Raw genomic sequence first — 15,896 nt, forward strand, 5'->3', positions numbered from 1 at the left:
TTAGTCCATTTGACAAAGGCATTTCCTTTAAATTAAGTCTCTTTTCATGTTTACATTACAAGTTATTCATGTGAGGCTGCTCCACTGATGCCTTTTACCACTATGGTAGTTTAAGAAAATGCTCAATTTTGAGAAGAGGTTACAGGTGTTGGACATGGCAATGTGAAGAAAGGAGAAAAGAAACTATTGGAGAATAATATTTGGTGTGTAAACCCATGTAGGAAACCCGTTCTTTCCTCCTGGCATTTACAATTGCACCATCACCTTGAGTTAGTATTTGAAGAGTTGTTTTCTTGGAGAGAAAGGGTATGATCTGGTTAGAAGGGTAAGTGGACACATGAAAAGCAGCAGGGAATCCTCTTGATTTTTTTTTTTTAAGTAGGTGGGAACATATGATGTGTTGTTCATCCAAATATATTACCATTCACTGTCTCTGGGACCCTAGATCCTCCTTCTCCCCAGATACACCATTGTTGCTATTGGCTATCATCATCCTATACATGCAACACAGTTCTTCTCATGTAGATGTATTAGTGAGTCCTTTAGTTACCAGCTAAAAGCAGATCTTCCCTGGATATTTCACAGATGTGAGAACATCCCATATCTATATACTGTGCTTTTCATCCCTCAGCCACCCTGAATGTGTCTTGCAGAAGAACTTGTACATCACAGAAAAGTGGGATGAGCAGTACTAACTGCTCCTGGTAAAGCTGGTGTCCATGATGCTTTATTTCACTTGGGGAAAGGAGGGGACACAAAGCCTGGGAGAAACTGTCTCAGCAGAAGCTGATGTATATTGATTATTTAATAACAAACAAGCACCGTGCCTGCTTTTTTATTATTTTTATGCCTATGGAACTCGAACTCAATTGGTGTGGTGAGATTACTGCCTAAGGCTGCCCCCAAAGAACTGCAAGAGCAGGAGCCCATTGGACACATGCTGGTCTGTTGCATGTCTTAATGAAGCTTTAAAATGCTTGAAATTGTTTTTGAAATTAAATATTCCATGGCTGCAAGTTAACTGCATACTTTGTAATAATTACTTAGCCAAATAAAGGAAAATTGTGAGGAACAAGGAGAAGTTAGATTGATGGCTAGAAGAAAAAGATTATATAAAAAAATCATAAAGAAGAGAAATTTAAAAAAAATACCATGGCATCACAGACTTTTGCACACAGACTTTCCTTCCAATAGGAGCTTTTCCAGCAATTACTGTTCATTTTATTCTACCTGTTTGCTACAAATACCAGAAAAACTTTTTCTATGGGAATAATAGGGAAAATGGTCACAAATTTAGGCAGAAACTGGAACACAGTGTAAAATTTAAAAGCAGGGGTATGCGTTTCACTGCCATTCTGAGTGGGGTTATGGTGGACTGTAAATTATTAATGATTTGACTGGAATTGCCTTTTTTTAACTCTTAAATCAACTGTGACTAAACAGGAAAAAGCAGAGAAAGCCTTCTGTGTGTAATTGTCAGCTCAACTTGTACATTTAGAGCCCTTCCTCGTTCAAATTTACTGCTCTTAGTGGCCATTAGTAACGGAATGAATAATATGCTGTGAATAAATCCTCTCATGGTTACCCTTTCTCTCAGTAGATTAAGAGCAGAAATTATAATTTGTGGACATGTATTAGTGTCCAAAAGCATCTGACAAGTGTGCAGTTGTTTGTTTTGAACAAATTATTTTTGAAAGATTAGTACACCCTTAAGTTTTGTGTTCCTGCTATGGCATGAAAAACTATTCTGGCATGATTTTAAATTACAGGGTATTTAGGAAGAAAATACAGAAGATAGTTACAGTGAACAGTAGGACTTTAGGGAAATACCTACAAGCTAGTGCAGGCATTTAAAAATATGAATATTATTGTAAAGTCTTTAGGTGACGTCTGGTAATAGATATTTAATCTAGGAAAAGCAATTTCATTGCTTACTTGTTAAAGTAATTTAACGGATGAGTGATGCTATTAATGGACCACATGTATAATCCAGACTTTTTTTGTTCAGAACATTCCTTTAGGGTTTAAATTTCTAAACAAGTTCAGAAGCAATTTGAAGAAATTTATCCTATATACAAGTCATGGGAAACATAATTTATGAACTTTTCTTCTTAGCATTTCCTCTGCATTTAGAGGACAAGAGAAACCACAATGTATACATGTGTGCAGCTTCCAGTCAGCTGAGTGATATACCTTTTTTTATTAGAAACTGTGACTGGGGGGATGTATGATTGAGCATGTGAGAGGGAGATGAACGGAGGGCTTAAAAACAATTGTAAGTTATCTGAACAAACATAAAATGTTAGGCTTCCCTTCACTATTTTTTTTTAGAGAATTGCATTAATAATGTCTGTAGCATAGTTCTTGCAAGAAGTTGTAGCAAAAAAGCAAAAAAACTTAAATCATAGCAAAACCATCCTTTCTTTCCATCCTGACACTTCGGGATGCTGGAATAATTGAAGAATTGAAGATAGACATCTGGAAAGCAGATAATTGGGTAATAAAAATAAACCTATACATTGTTTTTTTAACACCTGGTAGTATGATCAAGTCATGCTATTTTGAACAATTGCAGAAGTTCATTGATAAGCATTGCAGTTTTGCTTCAACTAGGACTTAATTTCTTTTCTGAACACATGGCTATGTATTGCTGAAACTCAGATATCACCTACGTAGAGTAGCAAGTTAGGGAAATAATCTGTTGTAAATGTCTCTATGAGGATCACTGCTCAGTCACATGGTTCAAGAAAGAACTAAAATGTAGTTGTTGACTCCAAGCTCAGCTGTTTCCAAATAAATGTTTGTGAAACCTCCAACTTTAATAGTTGCATTGTATCATCCAAAAGACGTGCAACAGAATGAATAGATGACCTTTCAGATAGAGAACAAGCTGTTCACCATGTCTTTTCATTTACTGAGACAAAATACCCTTTTTATGCAGAGATAATACTTTCCATCATTTTTAACAGTGTTGGTGAAATATAAAGAACTTAATTGTTTTGTTTCTGAGTGCAAGGGGGTTTTGCTATGTGTCTTTAGATCAGGACTCTTTCTAGACCAGCTGTGTTAAATGCATTGATCTAGATAGATCTATTTTAATTTTTTAAAAAGACAATGGAGGTATTTTGAATCCCATGCTCACAGGGTGGTCTGTCATTAGCTATCCATCCATGTGATATCCGCATGATATCTGTCTTTGAATGATTTATGGATGAATTCTTATTGCCATCCTGCACCGCAGCTTAGGATCAATAATTTGCTGACAAGGAGATCCAAGGCAGCTGTAATGGAAATTGGTGTAAAGTGTTGTGAAATTGCAGCCTTAGCATGAAAAGCTGCTGGGATGCCCTCGATTGCACACTCCTACACAAGCACTAGCTTGGACTGGAACACACTGTAAACAAATAGTAAGTAAATCAGGATACAGAAATCAGGGCTCAGCCTCGTCTGTCTCACGTGAGGTGTGGTTTGGCCCTTAGTCTTTGTAGTTGTAAATCCACCAGTTAAATCACAACTGAGTATAATTGGTGCTAGCTGGTACCAACTAGTTGTACTGGTAAAGTGTTTTTGCTCTGCAACGTAACCAGAATCACTTCTGTTATTGTTTAGCCTCTGTCCATGCTCCTGTTCTTGTAGGGAAAAGCAAACCTGTTCTCTTGTGTAAAGGAACACAGTGTGTTTGCTGAAATTAAAAGAAATACACTGAACAGGAACCCCTCAAAACTTGGAAATCTTACCATTTGGGGAAGAAAAAATAAAACCAAAAAACAGAACAGAAACATTTTAAATTTGTGGTTAAAAAGACCAATATAATTGTCTGTTTGCAGAAAAGAAAGGATTCTGTCGTGTGAACCAGATACAGATTCACTCCTAGACCACGCATCATGAGATTACCCCTGCACCCTGACATCCTAGACCAAACCCAGTGCTTTCAGCCTCCTGCTGTGTGCAGTCAGTGTTTGGAAAAATCCTAAAAATAGTGTGACATGGGAATGAGGAATGAGAAACATGCACTGACATCCAAACTGACCATTTGTCCTGACAATCTGAGGTGCTTACAGCTGCAGTGTGTAGGGATGGGCTATTAGCAAATACCTTTATAACGATAGAAACCAGGTGAAGAAAAAATCCTTCTGTAATGCGATTAAATGAACCTTAGAGAAAAATTCTCAGCACTTACAGTGATGCCCACAAGACTAACCAGCTAAAGATTTGAATATATTTGTTTCATGGTTCTCAACTACTGTGCATAGATGTTAATCACAGTTTTCTCTCTCCTACTACTAAAAGCTATTCTTCTGAATTTCCAGAACAAGTTAGTGTATGGAAAAGTTGCTTTGTGTGCAGCTCGGCTAACTGGGATGGTGGTGTTTGTGATAAGGACTCTTTCTTACTGATCCCTGAACTGTGACTTATTTGTGCATACCTGTGCCTGTTGGGGCTTTGGGAGCTCAGAATGTGCTTGTTAAATGAAGAGACTGATCTCTGCAGTGGCAACATATTGTTAACTTTTTGAAACTTAGTTTCATATATTCTATATTCTTTGGACTTTTCTTTTTTCTTAGGGTTCCCAATTCCTGCCATGCACAGAATAGATACTCTCTTCCTGCTCTCACTAATGTATTGTACCTTGGGCTTTTTTTGTCTTCCTCTGCAGAAACTCTGCTGGATGACTTCCTGCTCACATACACAGTCTTCATGACGACCGATGACTTGTGCCAGGCACTTCTGAGGCAATATCCTTTTACTGAATGTTGTAGTCACTGGGGTCACACACTTTCTCCTAGTTTTATCTATTGTTGAACCTTATATCAAAATTGCATGCCTGGTTTTGTTCTTTGCATATTATTGAAATACAGTCCTGCATGATTATTTTGAGGTTGCATGAAAAATTAGTAAGAAAAGAGAAAAATTGTCAAATATTTACTATGGCATGCTTAGAAAGTGGACTACACTTGAGATTTTGACATCACAGCCCAAGAAATACAAGAACAAACTGGAGAAACTTCAGAAGAGAGCAATGGGAATTACCAGTATTCTAGAAAAAAGATCTACAAAGAAGACGTGAAAGAATCAGGATTGTTTTACTGAAAAAAGGGAATCTATATGTAGTTGAGACAGTCTTTCAGGTACCTAAAGAGGAATAGAAGAATCTGTTCCCATATCAGTGCCAGATGGGACAAAAGGCAATGAGAATAAATTGCTGTAAGACATTTTCATGTTAGATACTAGGAAGTATTTTGGATTTTTTTTTTTTCCCTTAAGAAAATAAGTGGTAGATTGGAAAATGTGTAAGACAGTAGAATCTTTTATATTGGAGAGTATTAAGAAGAAGAAACCAGAAAATATATTTCAGTGGTATATTTGAGCCTCTCTTAAGGTGGACTACTTAGGGTGGATTTGGATGGACTAATTTAGCTGATCTTTCAAAGTCTCTTTTTCTCCAGTCCAGTTTTCATAAGGTTTATGATACTTGGAATTTGACTCAAATCTATAACTTCCTAAAGTTTAGGTTATATTGTATTCTTAACTCAAATGGGTTGAGGATGAAGAGATTCAAACTGGAAACATTAAATTCAAATTTGGATATGAGTTCCCCTAATTTGCACGTGCCTATAACTAGGTATACACACACACACGTACACTTATTAAAATATTTAGAATTTGTGTAGCTGAGGAATTAATAAACAGAAAATTCCTGCTCTGAAGTCAAATATACAAAGATAAAGCTGCCTCTGAATAAACCTGTATTGAAGCAGATGTCTAACTCATAGCACTGATGCAATTTTTGTTTTTGTTTAAAGATAAATAAACTTTTATAACTGTGATGAGGTAACATTAAAGTGGGGTTAAAACCTCTCCAGGTTATGTTCATTCTTAGAATACCTACAAAGAGAAAAAGTGTTTTCCAATCTCTGCTCCTTTTATCATGCAATACAGGATGTAAGTCTTAAATCATTCTGAGATAGAAGAATTATTTTCATGTATTTCCAGTGATTTCCATAAGCTATGGAGCATTGCTTATATAAACTTGTGGCTATAAAATAAACTTTCTTTGCTTTTTTTTCCCCCCTTCTTTACCTTTTGAGATGAAAACATCATCGTTTTACCTCTTAAATGAAAGAATAGAGAAGGGATAGGAACAATGTACAAGTGAGTATTGTCTGTCATTTGGCATTTCTGCTTTGTGAATAGAGAACAGCGGTAGAAATAGTTGTTCACTCTTTTTTTATTTTAATAGTGTTATTTTTGCAGATACTGTAATTTGTGCAGACAAAAAGAAACTGACTTCCTTTGCCTGGGTTTTTTGTTATTGTTAACGATGCATTGCCCTCCTTCCCACAGACGCTCATGTAGCCATTGGTGTGCAGGACAAAGGTTCATTCTCAGTTCTGCAGAAAAGATATGACTCAACGTGGTATAATTCCTTTTGAATTGTTTTTATTTTTATAGAATCACCTCTCTAATTTGTAATGAAGAAAAATCCTGTTGGCACAGAGGATTAATTGGCACATCTATTGCTGAGAATTTCATTCCAAAAACTTGATGAAACTCCTGAAGCTCCAGACAGGATAAAACATTTAAAACTGAGCAATGTACTGAAAAAAATCTTTCATTAGCAAATGAGATGATTGCAAAGTCTTTGCCATCAGTTAATTTTTAAGTTTATGTGAGACCTTATTATTCATTCCTTAACCTGCTGCACCTATTGTGCTAAGAACCACCAAGGGAAAGAAGATGACTCTGATGTGTCCTGTAGGAAGCGGAAAGTCTTGCATTTGGTATCTCAGTGGACTTCTCTCTACAAAGACTGGTTACATGAAGATGAGCATTTAAAACAGTTTTTAAAGGTATTGAAACACTTTCTGATGCACTTCAGCACTGTTTAATTACTTACTGTGTCTAAAAAGCTGCAGCAGAAAAATCTATAAAACATCTTTTTTCATACTTACATTTTTCCATGAAATCTATAATATAAAATGATTTGCATGTGGCTTCCTTAAATGCCTTAAAGATGGTCAGTTTGAACAGAAAACCTATATTATCAATACATTCAATGTCAAAAACATTAACATATGAAACTTATAGAAATCCCATGATCTCTAGAAAATGGGAAAAGTTAAGAAGATAAGAGATAAAACTACAAAGATTTGGAGGTTCCTTGGACACACTGACCATGTCTGTCAGAACAGGATCTACAGTCAGTATCCAGAGGATCACGGACTAAGAATTCTCAGGTCTCTGTAAGAAATGCTACTTTGACTGAGGAGTGAAATTGTATTCCACAGTGTTTTGCTGAGTGCACATGAAGAGCAGCACAAATTTATGTCTTTTAATAAATAAAATTTTGTCCTTACTCGTTAGCAAAGATATTCTGATATTTCTGTATGAATTCCAAAAGCTCTTGTAATTCCCTGGTAAATTTGCAAATAGCCCATTGTTGCTGACCAACATCCATCTGGTTGTTGATTTTTTAAAAAATGTATTTTTTTCCCTGCTGGTTAAATATGAGAGTATTTTAGGAGACTTTGCAAGATCTTCCACTTTTCCTGATGAGACTCTTTCTATGCAGATGGAGAACTTCCTAAGGGCCATGGAGGTGTGACTGTGCACTGTCACACAATTTCTCTTCTTGAAGCTTCTGTGCAATATTAATCAGCAGTAATGTTAACAATGGTTGCAGTTATACATGCAAAAACAGCGTCTAGGGTTGTAGGCTAAAATCATTCATGCAGAAATCTGTGAATATAGGAGTGTTAATTGGGCGATAGCAAACCTGATGACTCAGCTCATACATATTTCTCATTTTCTTAGAAGGGAAAGAGAAGGATCTGTGTGCAAATTCTGAAAAAGTGTAGAGAAAATATTTCCTACAATTTCCATCATGACAATGCCTTCCCCCAAAATTAGAAGAAAGGTTTATTTGTCTATTAGTTTATAACTAAGGAGAGTTCTTGGAGTTTGTTGAAGACATAACTCAGTTTAAAATGTATGCAAATGCGAGGAAAGATGATGTAGAACATTTACCATTTTAGGAGTCTTAATCCAAGGAACCTGTTTATTATCATTTTGGATAAGTGAAGATGGTGTGGTGTGTTGTCTTGCTTCAGAATGTGTTCTTCTGACCTAATCCGGATTTTATGTAACAGCCACAAGTGGTGTTTTAAATTTTGCCATTTGTAGAGAAAAGAGGATAAACATTTTGGACTCTCACTTGGTGACAGTACTAAGAGTGTTTCTCCAAAGACAAGCTGAATATTGACCAGTCTGGAAATTTAAACAGGAACGTTCTCTTCTTATGGGTTTTGCATAAATATAATGATGAAAGTTGTTTTAGTAGGCTAGTACCTGAATTGATTTAGACTGCTGATGTGATGCCTTAGATTTATGTTTGAATTGTCAGACGTTTGTAGATACTGTTTTCTTTTGTAGACAATATACAGAAATGTGCTAGATGATGTGTATGAATATCCCATTCTTGAGAAGGACCTGAAAGAATTTCAGAAGATACTTGGGATGCATCGCCGTCAGTAAGTATTGATTATATTTGTGATCAAGTCTCCTTTTATTTAGAGTGTAATTTATTTTTGTTGCCATCTTGCTGTAATTCAGTAAAGTGATGAGTGATACAAGTAACACATTCATTTTTATGAATAATCTCTTTTTTAAACTAAAGATAAATTATTCGGTTTTCTCTGATGTTTGTTGGGCTTCACTTCCATCAATTTTATTTGGGATTACTTTCAAGAAGAGCAATACTTTGTGGAGAAGTTGGCAGAAATTCCCTCAGAAGCTGCAGTCTGTGACTTCAGATGGTACCTTCATTCTCATTCTCTCTCTCTGCAGTTGGCAGTACTGAGAAGCAAATATCTTGTAATAGTCATCTCAGGGTTATTATTTTACTAATAATTATGGTATTTATAAAAGATCTTTCCTTGGCATTTTTTTACAACAAAGGAGTTTGTTTCCATGGTTTGGCCATTGGGGAAGCAGAAGGATCTGTGTCCTTGAGGGTGACCCTGAGTGCTTACCTTGGGGCCTGAGCTGTGTTTGTCTACTCCAACAGCTCGTGCGCTGACAGCATTGCTTTTCACTATATCAATTGTGCAAGTCAAAGAAAAGCTTTCTGGCTAAGCCAGATGCCTTTAGTTTTTCCTGAAGGAGTTCTGCAGCCCTTCTGCAGTGACCATTTAGTGTTAAAAGCTTTCTGACGTTGTAAACTTTGTAATAGCTAAAACTTCCTTTTCCTAAGCTTTGGCTGGAAAGAATAATTTGGATTTTCCTTTTTGTTTCAGCACTGTAGATGAGTATTCACCTCATCGAAAGGTAATGCCAACCTGATTGTTGCTGGTTGCTAGATAACTTACCATCTCACTTTCTTCCCCTTTGACCACTTCCCTCTCTTTTCTTGGCTTCTTAACTGAAAGTGACTAGTGGCCAAAAACATGACAGGACACATCAGTGAGGGTAGACCTGCAATGCTGCTTAAGGAACTTTTTTTCCTGTCAGTGCATCCTGGATATCAGCTGTGTGAGCTAACCTGCAGTGGCTGTGACAATGTTAGCATCTTAACAAGATGCTTTGAGATGTCTAAATTCAGGAAAGGTCCAGGAGTGTGTCCCCACCAAGCTGGAGAGATGTAGCAACCTGAGCAAACCAGGCTGAGCACAGGCACTGTCACACATCCATTGACGTGGAGGTCAAGTAAACAGAGCAAAGGGCAGACTTGTTGTGACAGTGACAGAGAAAAAGAGAGGAACATGAATCTGTCCATTCAGCTGAAGGAAGGAGATGCAGCCAAAGTTGGTGTACAAACTTCTCAGAGGTGAATTGCTGTGCTTGTCAATTTTACCGCACTGAGGCTGAAGCGTGTAATAAGCTTAAAATGTTACTGCAAAAATGTGGAAGGCAGAACATGAGATTGTAGTGAAATTGCTAAGTAGGCTGATTGGTACATGAGAAACATATATAAGAATAAGTGTATAAGAAACAGGCTTTGAACATGAGTACAGAAAATCTTGAATCGTGCAGGCTGCTTAGCCTTAGCATGTCCTGCTTCCTGCAAAATCTCCACCTTGGCCATTATTTAGTAAGGCAACTCCCAGTTTACTGGTCCAAGAAAGGGTGGGTGGATTTCCTATATGGGAACCTTTTGGCCAGACATATGGGTTGCATGCTGTGTTCTGTGAATTACTGCTTTGTAAAGGGCAGGAATGCAAAAAGTCACTGTTGTGATTTTTTTCTTTCTTTCTTTCCTACTCCCTCGCAGAATAAAACCTTTTTCCACCAGTTCAGTGTAAAGGAGAACTGGCTGCAGCACAGAGGAACCATGAGTGAAATAGAAGAGAGTGAGTATAAATGAAAAAGTGGAGGACAAACTCAAAAACTATGAAATTATTTCTCAAGGGCCTCAATGTAAATATTTTTTAACTGACAGACAGCTTTTCTGATGGACCTTAGGGACACAAAAGAAGAAATATTATGACTGTGTAAGTTTAACTTTCTGCCTCCTGCTTTGCAGTGGTTCAACAGTGCCATGGTATCTCAAGGGGGTTTTGCTCTGTCTGGTTCCTCCAGCACCCCTGTTCCAGAGCTGTGTGCCTCCCAGGCTTGCTGGCAGCCCGTCCAGGCGTTACTTCTGCTCCATTTCATGCTCTCGGTCCCTTGACCTATATCTTGGTTGTGAAAGGTGCATGTATAAGCCTGTCACATGTAATGGGCCAGGATCTACTAACTCTGGGAATGTGCCTTAGTTCCTTCTCTCCTTGAAAACATCTCTGATTGGAATGCAAGGTGCCACTTCACTTTAATGTCAGCCATTTCCATCCATCACTACTAATGCTATAACACAGTGAGGCTGTCACCCTCCTGTAATGCCTGTATGAGGAAGAAGGCAGAGAGGAGAACACTCTGTACACGAGCAGGGAACAGGCAGAAGGACCTCCTACCTGGCAGTCTCACCCTTTGACAGTATATCTTTGTTTCCTATTGGGAACAAAACTCTGGAAGTTCACTCGAAGTCAGTATATTTTTAGTGCTCATTTGTGACAGAATAAAAACTGAGCTTCTTCAATGCCAAGTCTTTCTGCACAGTGCATGCTGCTGATAGATAATTCTCTTTTTCTGTTTCAAATATAGGGGATTTTGAGGTTTATGTTATCAAGGCTGCTTCTAAAAATGTTATTTCTGGATGAGAACCCCCACAGTCATTCTTTTTAAAAGTTGGACATAGCTTTGGGGTGATTGGGAAGGAGAGTGTACTGGCTCCAGAGAGGGGACAGACCATGTGACTGTGGGGACAAGAAAGGCAGGGCCCAACAAAGCCAGTTGTGACTGGTTAAATTGCTTTTGTCTCAGTCCTCTGAGTCCTTGAGTCCTTGAGAAGAGTCCTTGAGATCATGGACTATGATGGGAGTGAAGGAATGAAATAGCAAACATGAAGTTGGAGAAGGGAGAGACAGATGCTGAGGTTGGACGTCGAAGCCTGTGTGGTGGAGCGCTGCCCGACCAATGGTGCTTGTGGAGGATGGGTGTGTCCAAGCCACACCATACCACTTGACCAGAGGCATTTTATCCCCTAATGAAATCATTACCAGGGAGGCTTGCAGTCCATGGCCACTTCCTCCCACTCGCATTCCCTTCTTCTCACAGAGGAGCAGCATAGGCTCCTGAAAAAGATGGCATGGTCCATCCCAATAGATACCACAGATAGAACTTGGGAAAGGTGTGAGGGGACAATCATTATGGTTGTTGTGCTCAAGGACCTGACCTGTGGGTTGATTTAGTTCAGTGTTGAAGAAAGGACAGATCAATAGCCCTTTTATAAATTAACATCCCTGTCATTGTCCCTTTGCAAATGAAAGAGAAGGACATTTCAAACAAATTAACTGTAAGCAAGTTGTGTCTCTCTCTGCATAGGAGTCCAAATATTCCTGTCAGATTTTTTAAAATTTATTTTTCTACCTAGTTATTTAAAGTGCAATTGGATGTCTCTGTCTTCATGAGTTGTATCCACTCTGAAGAGAGATTCTGCTGTAGGATGAGCATCCGATTTACTGTCTGTCGCCAGAGACAAGCTAAAAGAGAATTATAAAATCAAATGACTTTTCTTCCCCAAGGCTCAATGTTAAGTTCCTCCTTCATTCTCATCTTCATTTTTGTTTTACTACAACAGAAGAAAAAGATATTTTTGAGGATAGAGTTCTTAACTGCTTCTGGCATGGCTTCCATTAATGAAAGTACCCTGAAGCCATGACGATTTGTAGGACAAGCAAAGAGCTATTGCTCCATACATCTGTCAATAAAACTAATTTTAAAAAATGCAGCATTTCTGGTAAAGAAAAGTTTTATCCTATACTGGCATGGTAGCAGACTGTTTACAATAAGAAGTGCTAGAGTAGAAGGAAATGGAAAGTTTAATTAAGCACCGAAGTGAGTATGAAACCAAGAGCTGTGATGATTCTGATTAGCAGATGTTGTAATTTTTGAAATATTTATGCAAGTCTGCATCTCTCTTTCTTTCCCTTTAAGCATGGCAGCTGTATTTCAAAGAACTAGCTACAGCATATTTGGCAAAATACTTAAGCCTAAAATTCTGGCAAGCAGAGAGAGAGTACTTCCCTTTTGTAGCAGAAAAAAACCACTAGCTGAGCTGACCACTGTATTACTGCTAGGAATCTCCCTCTCAGAACCAAACTAACTCATGGACCTCAGTGGAAGTGATGAGCCCAGGGATTTTCTCCAAACCAGTCACTTTTATGTGTGCTGCAAGTGAATTAAATGCACTGCTGTTTGGGAAGCCTCTGCTGCTGCTACCATATTCTGGCAATGCAAGTAGTTTAGATGTGTAGACAGATAAACTGTCAGGAGTGGTTGAATACCAGGGAGCACTGTTCTTGCTAAGCCTCCTGTTCCGGGTGGAAGTGGAGGTCCAAAATAATTTCTGCAGCAGATATGAAGTGTATTGAAAGGACAGTGTTTTATCTGAACTGAAAAGGAAGGGGGAAAAGATGGTGACAGCTGGGTTTACAAAGAAGATAGGCAGTGATGGAGGTTGTCTGTGACAAATCCTCACGGTAGGAGGTCTTAAATAGATACTGCTGTGGGAGTCTAGGTTTCCATCTGTTTGACTCTCATTTCCCAGGGAGAGGAGGTGGGAAGGGGAAAAATGGTGACGTTTATTCTTAGTTTCATGTCCTGCATCTCAGAGTGCAGCAGCTGCCCTTCCTGCAGCTGCAGCAGCCACACAGCTGAGGCATTGCCATGGTCGGGTCTGCTGAGCATGTCTTTCTTCTTTTGTGCAGTTTTCTGCCGTGTGTATATAACGGAGCACTCCTATGTCAGTGTGAAAGCTCAAGTATGCACTTCAGCTCAGGAGATACTGAAGATTGTGGCAGAAAAGATCCAGTACCCGGAGGAGGAGTTGGCACTGGTGACTGTCGCGTTCTCTGGTGGTAAATAGCTTCCCTTCATCTGATTAATTACTTTTTAGTGCATCGTGTAAGGGAGAGCTGACATTTTCTGATGCAAGGATGCAGCTGTTTCTGTATGGACCCACAGCTGGATGACCATGATGAACAATGAGGAACTCCTTCCCAGAGAGTTGTTTCCATGGCAACAGCTCATTCTTGGGTACCGTGGGATACGCATCTCCTGACTGGGAAAGGGAGTGTAAAGAACTCTGTCTCCAGCAGTATTGCAAGGTTTTATTTTTTCTCCACAGATGAATCTCCTACTTTGGACTTTAAATTAATTTTGAAGGCAATGAGCATGGTTTGCTTTAAAAATATGAAAGGGAATAGCAAATACTATATGCGTGTCTGTTTCCTCATTTACAGCATGAGTGACAAATATTATCCAGCAGAAAGGAGGAAGACATAGATTTGCATAGTTGAGATGCTGAGAGCAATCTCAGCAATATTTTGTAAGCAGTCTTGCTTACAACTGACATCTTTTACCTATTGTTTTAGTGTTAGTTGAACAGATGGACTTATTGTCTTTTTTAAGGAAGACTAGACTGATCATGGGCTGATACTAGGAACCAGACAAACCCCCAAGATTTTCTTTGGTGAATGGCAAGTCTCAGTCTCATTGGTCATATTGTTTTGCTTATTGTGGTGTCTTTCAGAAGCACTTTAAGTAGGTACGTAGAAATGCGAAGCTGTATCTATAAAAAAGATTAAGAGCGTAGAATATCCTGGCCATATGCTCAGCTAACATTAGCTGGTGTTGATCCCCTGAGACAAAGGATGCACCTTTAGATTTATAGCACTCATTGCTACTTCTTTGTCAGTCTAGTTAAATGAAATACACTCAAATGTTGGCTTGTCCTGTTTATTTATTCAACTCAGAAGTGGAAGGTCACATTTTTCTCCCCCATGCTGAGCTCAATTAAGTAATCATATTTTTGAGGGCACTGATGTGAGTGGCAGGGAGCTGGTGCCCTGCTCTGGGTATTGAGAGCCTTGGCATGGAGCAGCCATATGGGAACATTACACATAGGTGTCGTGGTCAGCCAGGCTACATTATTTCCAGGCATACACTTTCTACCCTCAGCCCAAACTTGCCTCCGGTGCATTTCACAGCACTGCAAAATCACTGTGCTGCTGTTGTTTTTCAGGTCTTGCTCTCCTGTTCAAGAGCAGGGCAAGTTTTGCGCTGATAGCAATAGATCTGGTGCTAACTGCTTGCTTAGCTAAAGAAAACCAACAATTCATAAATAATGAAACACACTATTATCTTTAGACCACATTGGTTCCGAGAAAACAATAATTAAAATGAAGGTACAGTTGGACTGTCATTTGTACATGACCACTGTAACCCCTAAAATGTTATTTAGTCACATTGCCTGAATTAATTTGAAATGCAACAATTTCAGTCTCTTTCTTCTTATGTGTTGTGACTCCTATGCTGTGAGTAACAAACACCAACCTGCCACTTTTTTTTTTTTGCTTTGTTTTTTTGCTATTTGCGTGACTCAGTACTCTTGTCTTCTGTCCACTTAGAGGGTAGCGGTGTGAGGATTGGAGAACTCATTTTTTTTGTACTCCAGTAATGGATGAGCAAGCTCTTTATTCAAAATTACCTTGAAAAATATAATGGTAATTCAACATCAATGTATCTGTTTATCAATGTGAGCATGGATAAGAGGGCAAACTATATGAAATTGTGTTTGGCACTCAGACTCCTCCTAGTCCTACTACTCCCTCATGGGCAATGCAAAGTCCAAGGTAGCTGTCAACATGTTTTTAGTGTTGATGGGTCTACCATGTGTCAGGTCTCCAGAGGATTACTTGGAGCCCTCAGGAGGAGACAGTTTTTAAGCAGTGTTTTGGGTTTTGCTTTATTTTCCCCCATATCTTTCTCCAGTGCATCCAAGATACCCCAGAGCTAAATCAGTACTCTCAAGTGGAGAAAAAGAAGTCCTTTCTCTTTGCTATCAGTTTGGTGTGTCCTGCTCTTTTACTCACGTTTCTCACATTAATTATTCTGGGTCTAGAAGAATTTCTGTAAATACTGAGTTATAAAGGACTCTTCAACTCTGCTCTGTGGGGTGAATTTAATGGTGTTGGTATCCTTTAAAGTTCTTTTCCTGTTGATGAACTGTGGCTACTGCTGACATCTCCACCCCTGGTTTGGTGATGGCTCCCACTGGGACTGAATTTGATGCTATTACCTTCTATGAAGTTGATGTGGTTTTACAAATATACCTTTTTTCTCACATATAGCTTTTACTCCTGTTCTGAAACTTTATTGTTTTGTTTGCTGTTTTTACAGAAAAACAAGAACTACAACCAAATGACTTGGCTATCTCAAAATCTTTGGAGTCATCCAGTCGTATGTTTGTCTACCGAAAAGATCTAACTGAGTCTTTGGTAAGGATCAGTATTCTATAC

General features: G+C 38.6%; 1 protein-coding gene across 1 annotated transcript in view; it reads left to right on the top strand.

Moving 5' to 3' along the window:
- Positions 1-15,896, top strand: part of RAPGEF5 (Rap guanine nucleotide exchange factor 5) — a 163,170-nt gene that overhangs the window by 121,794 nt on the left and 25,480 nt on the right. Inside the window, exons 12-18 of the mRNA XM_032686305.1 lie at positions 4,658-4,736; positions 6,707-6,851; positions 8,434-8,531; positions 9,297-9,327; positions 10,271-10,349; positions 13,305-13,454; positions 15,778-15,875. Coding sequence (XP_032542196.1) covers positions 4,658-4,736; positions 6,707-6,851; positions 8,434-8,531; positions 9,297-9,327; positions 10,271-10,349; positions 13,305-13,454; positions 15,778-15,875 — 680 coding nt within the window. The remainder of the gene's footprint in view (positions 1-4,657; positions 4,737-6,706; positions 6,852-8,433; positions 8,532-9,296; positions 9,328-10,270; positions 10,350-13,304; positions 13,455-15,777; positions 15,876-15,896) is intronic.

Source organism: Chiroxiphia lanceolata, chromosome 1, assembly GCF_009829145.1.
Source record: "Chiroxiphia lanceolata isolate bChiLan1 chromosome 1, bChiLan1.pri, whole genome shotgun sequence".
Lineage (NCBI taxonomy): Eukaryota > Metazoa > Chordata > Aves > Passeriformes > Pipridae > Chiroxiphia > Chiroxiphia lanceolata.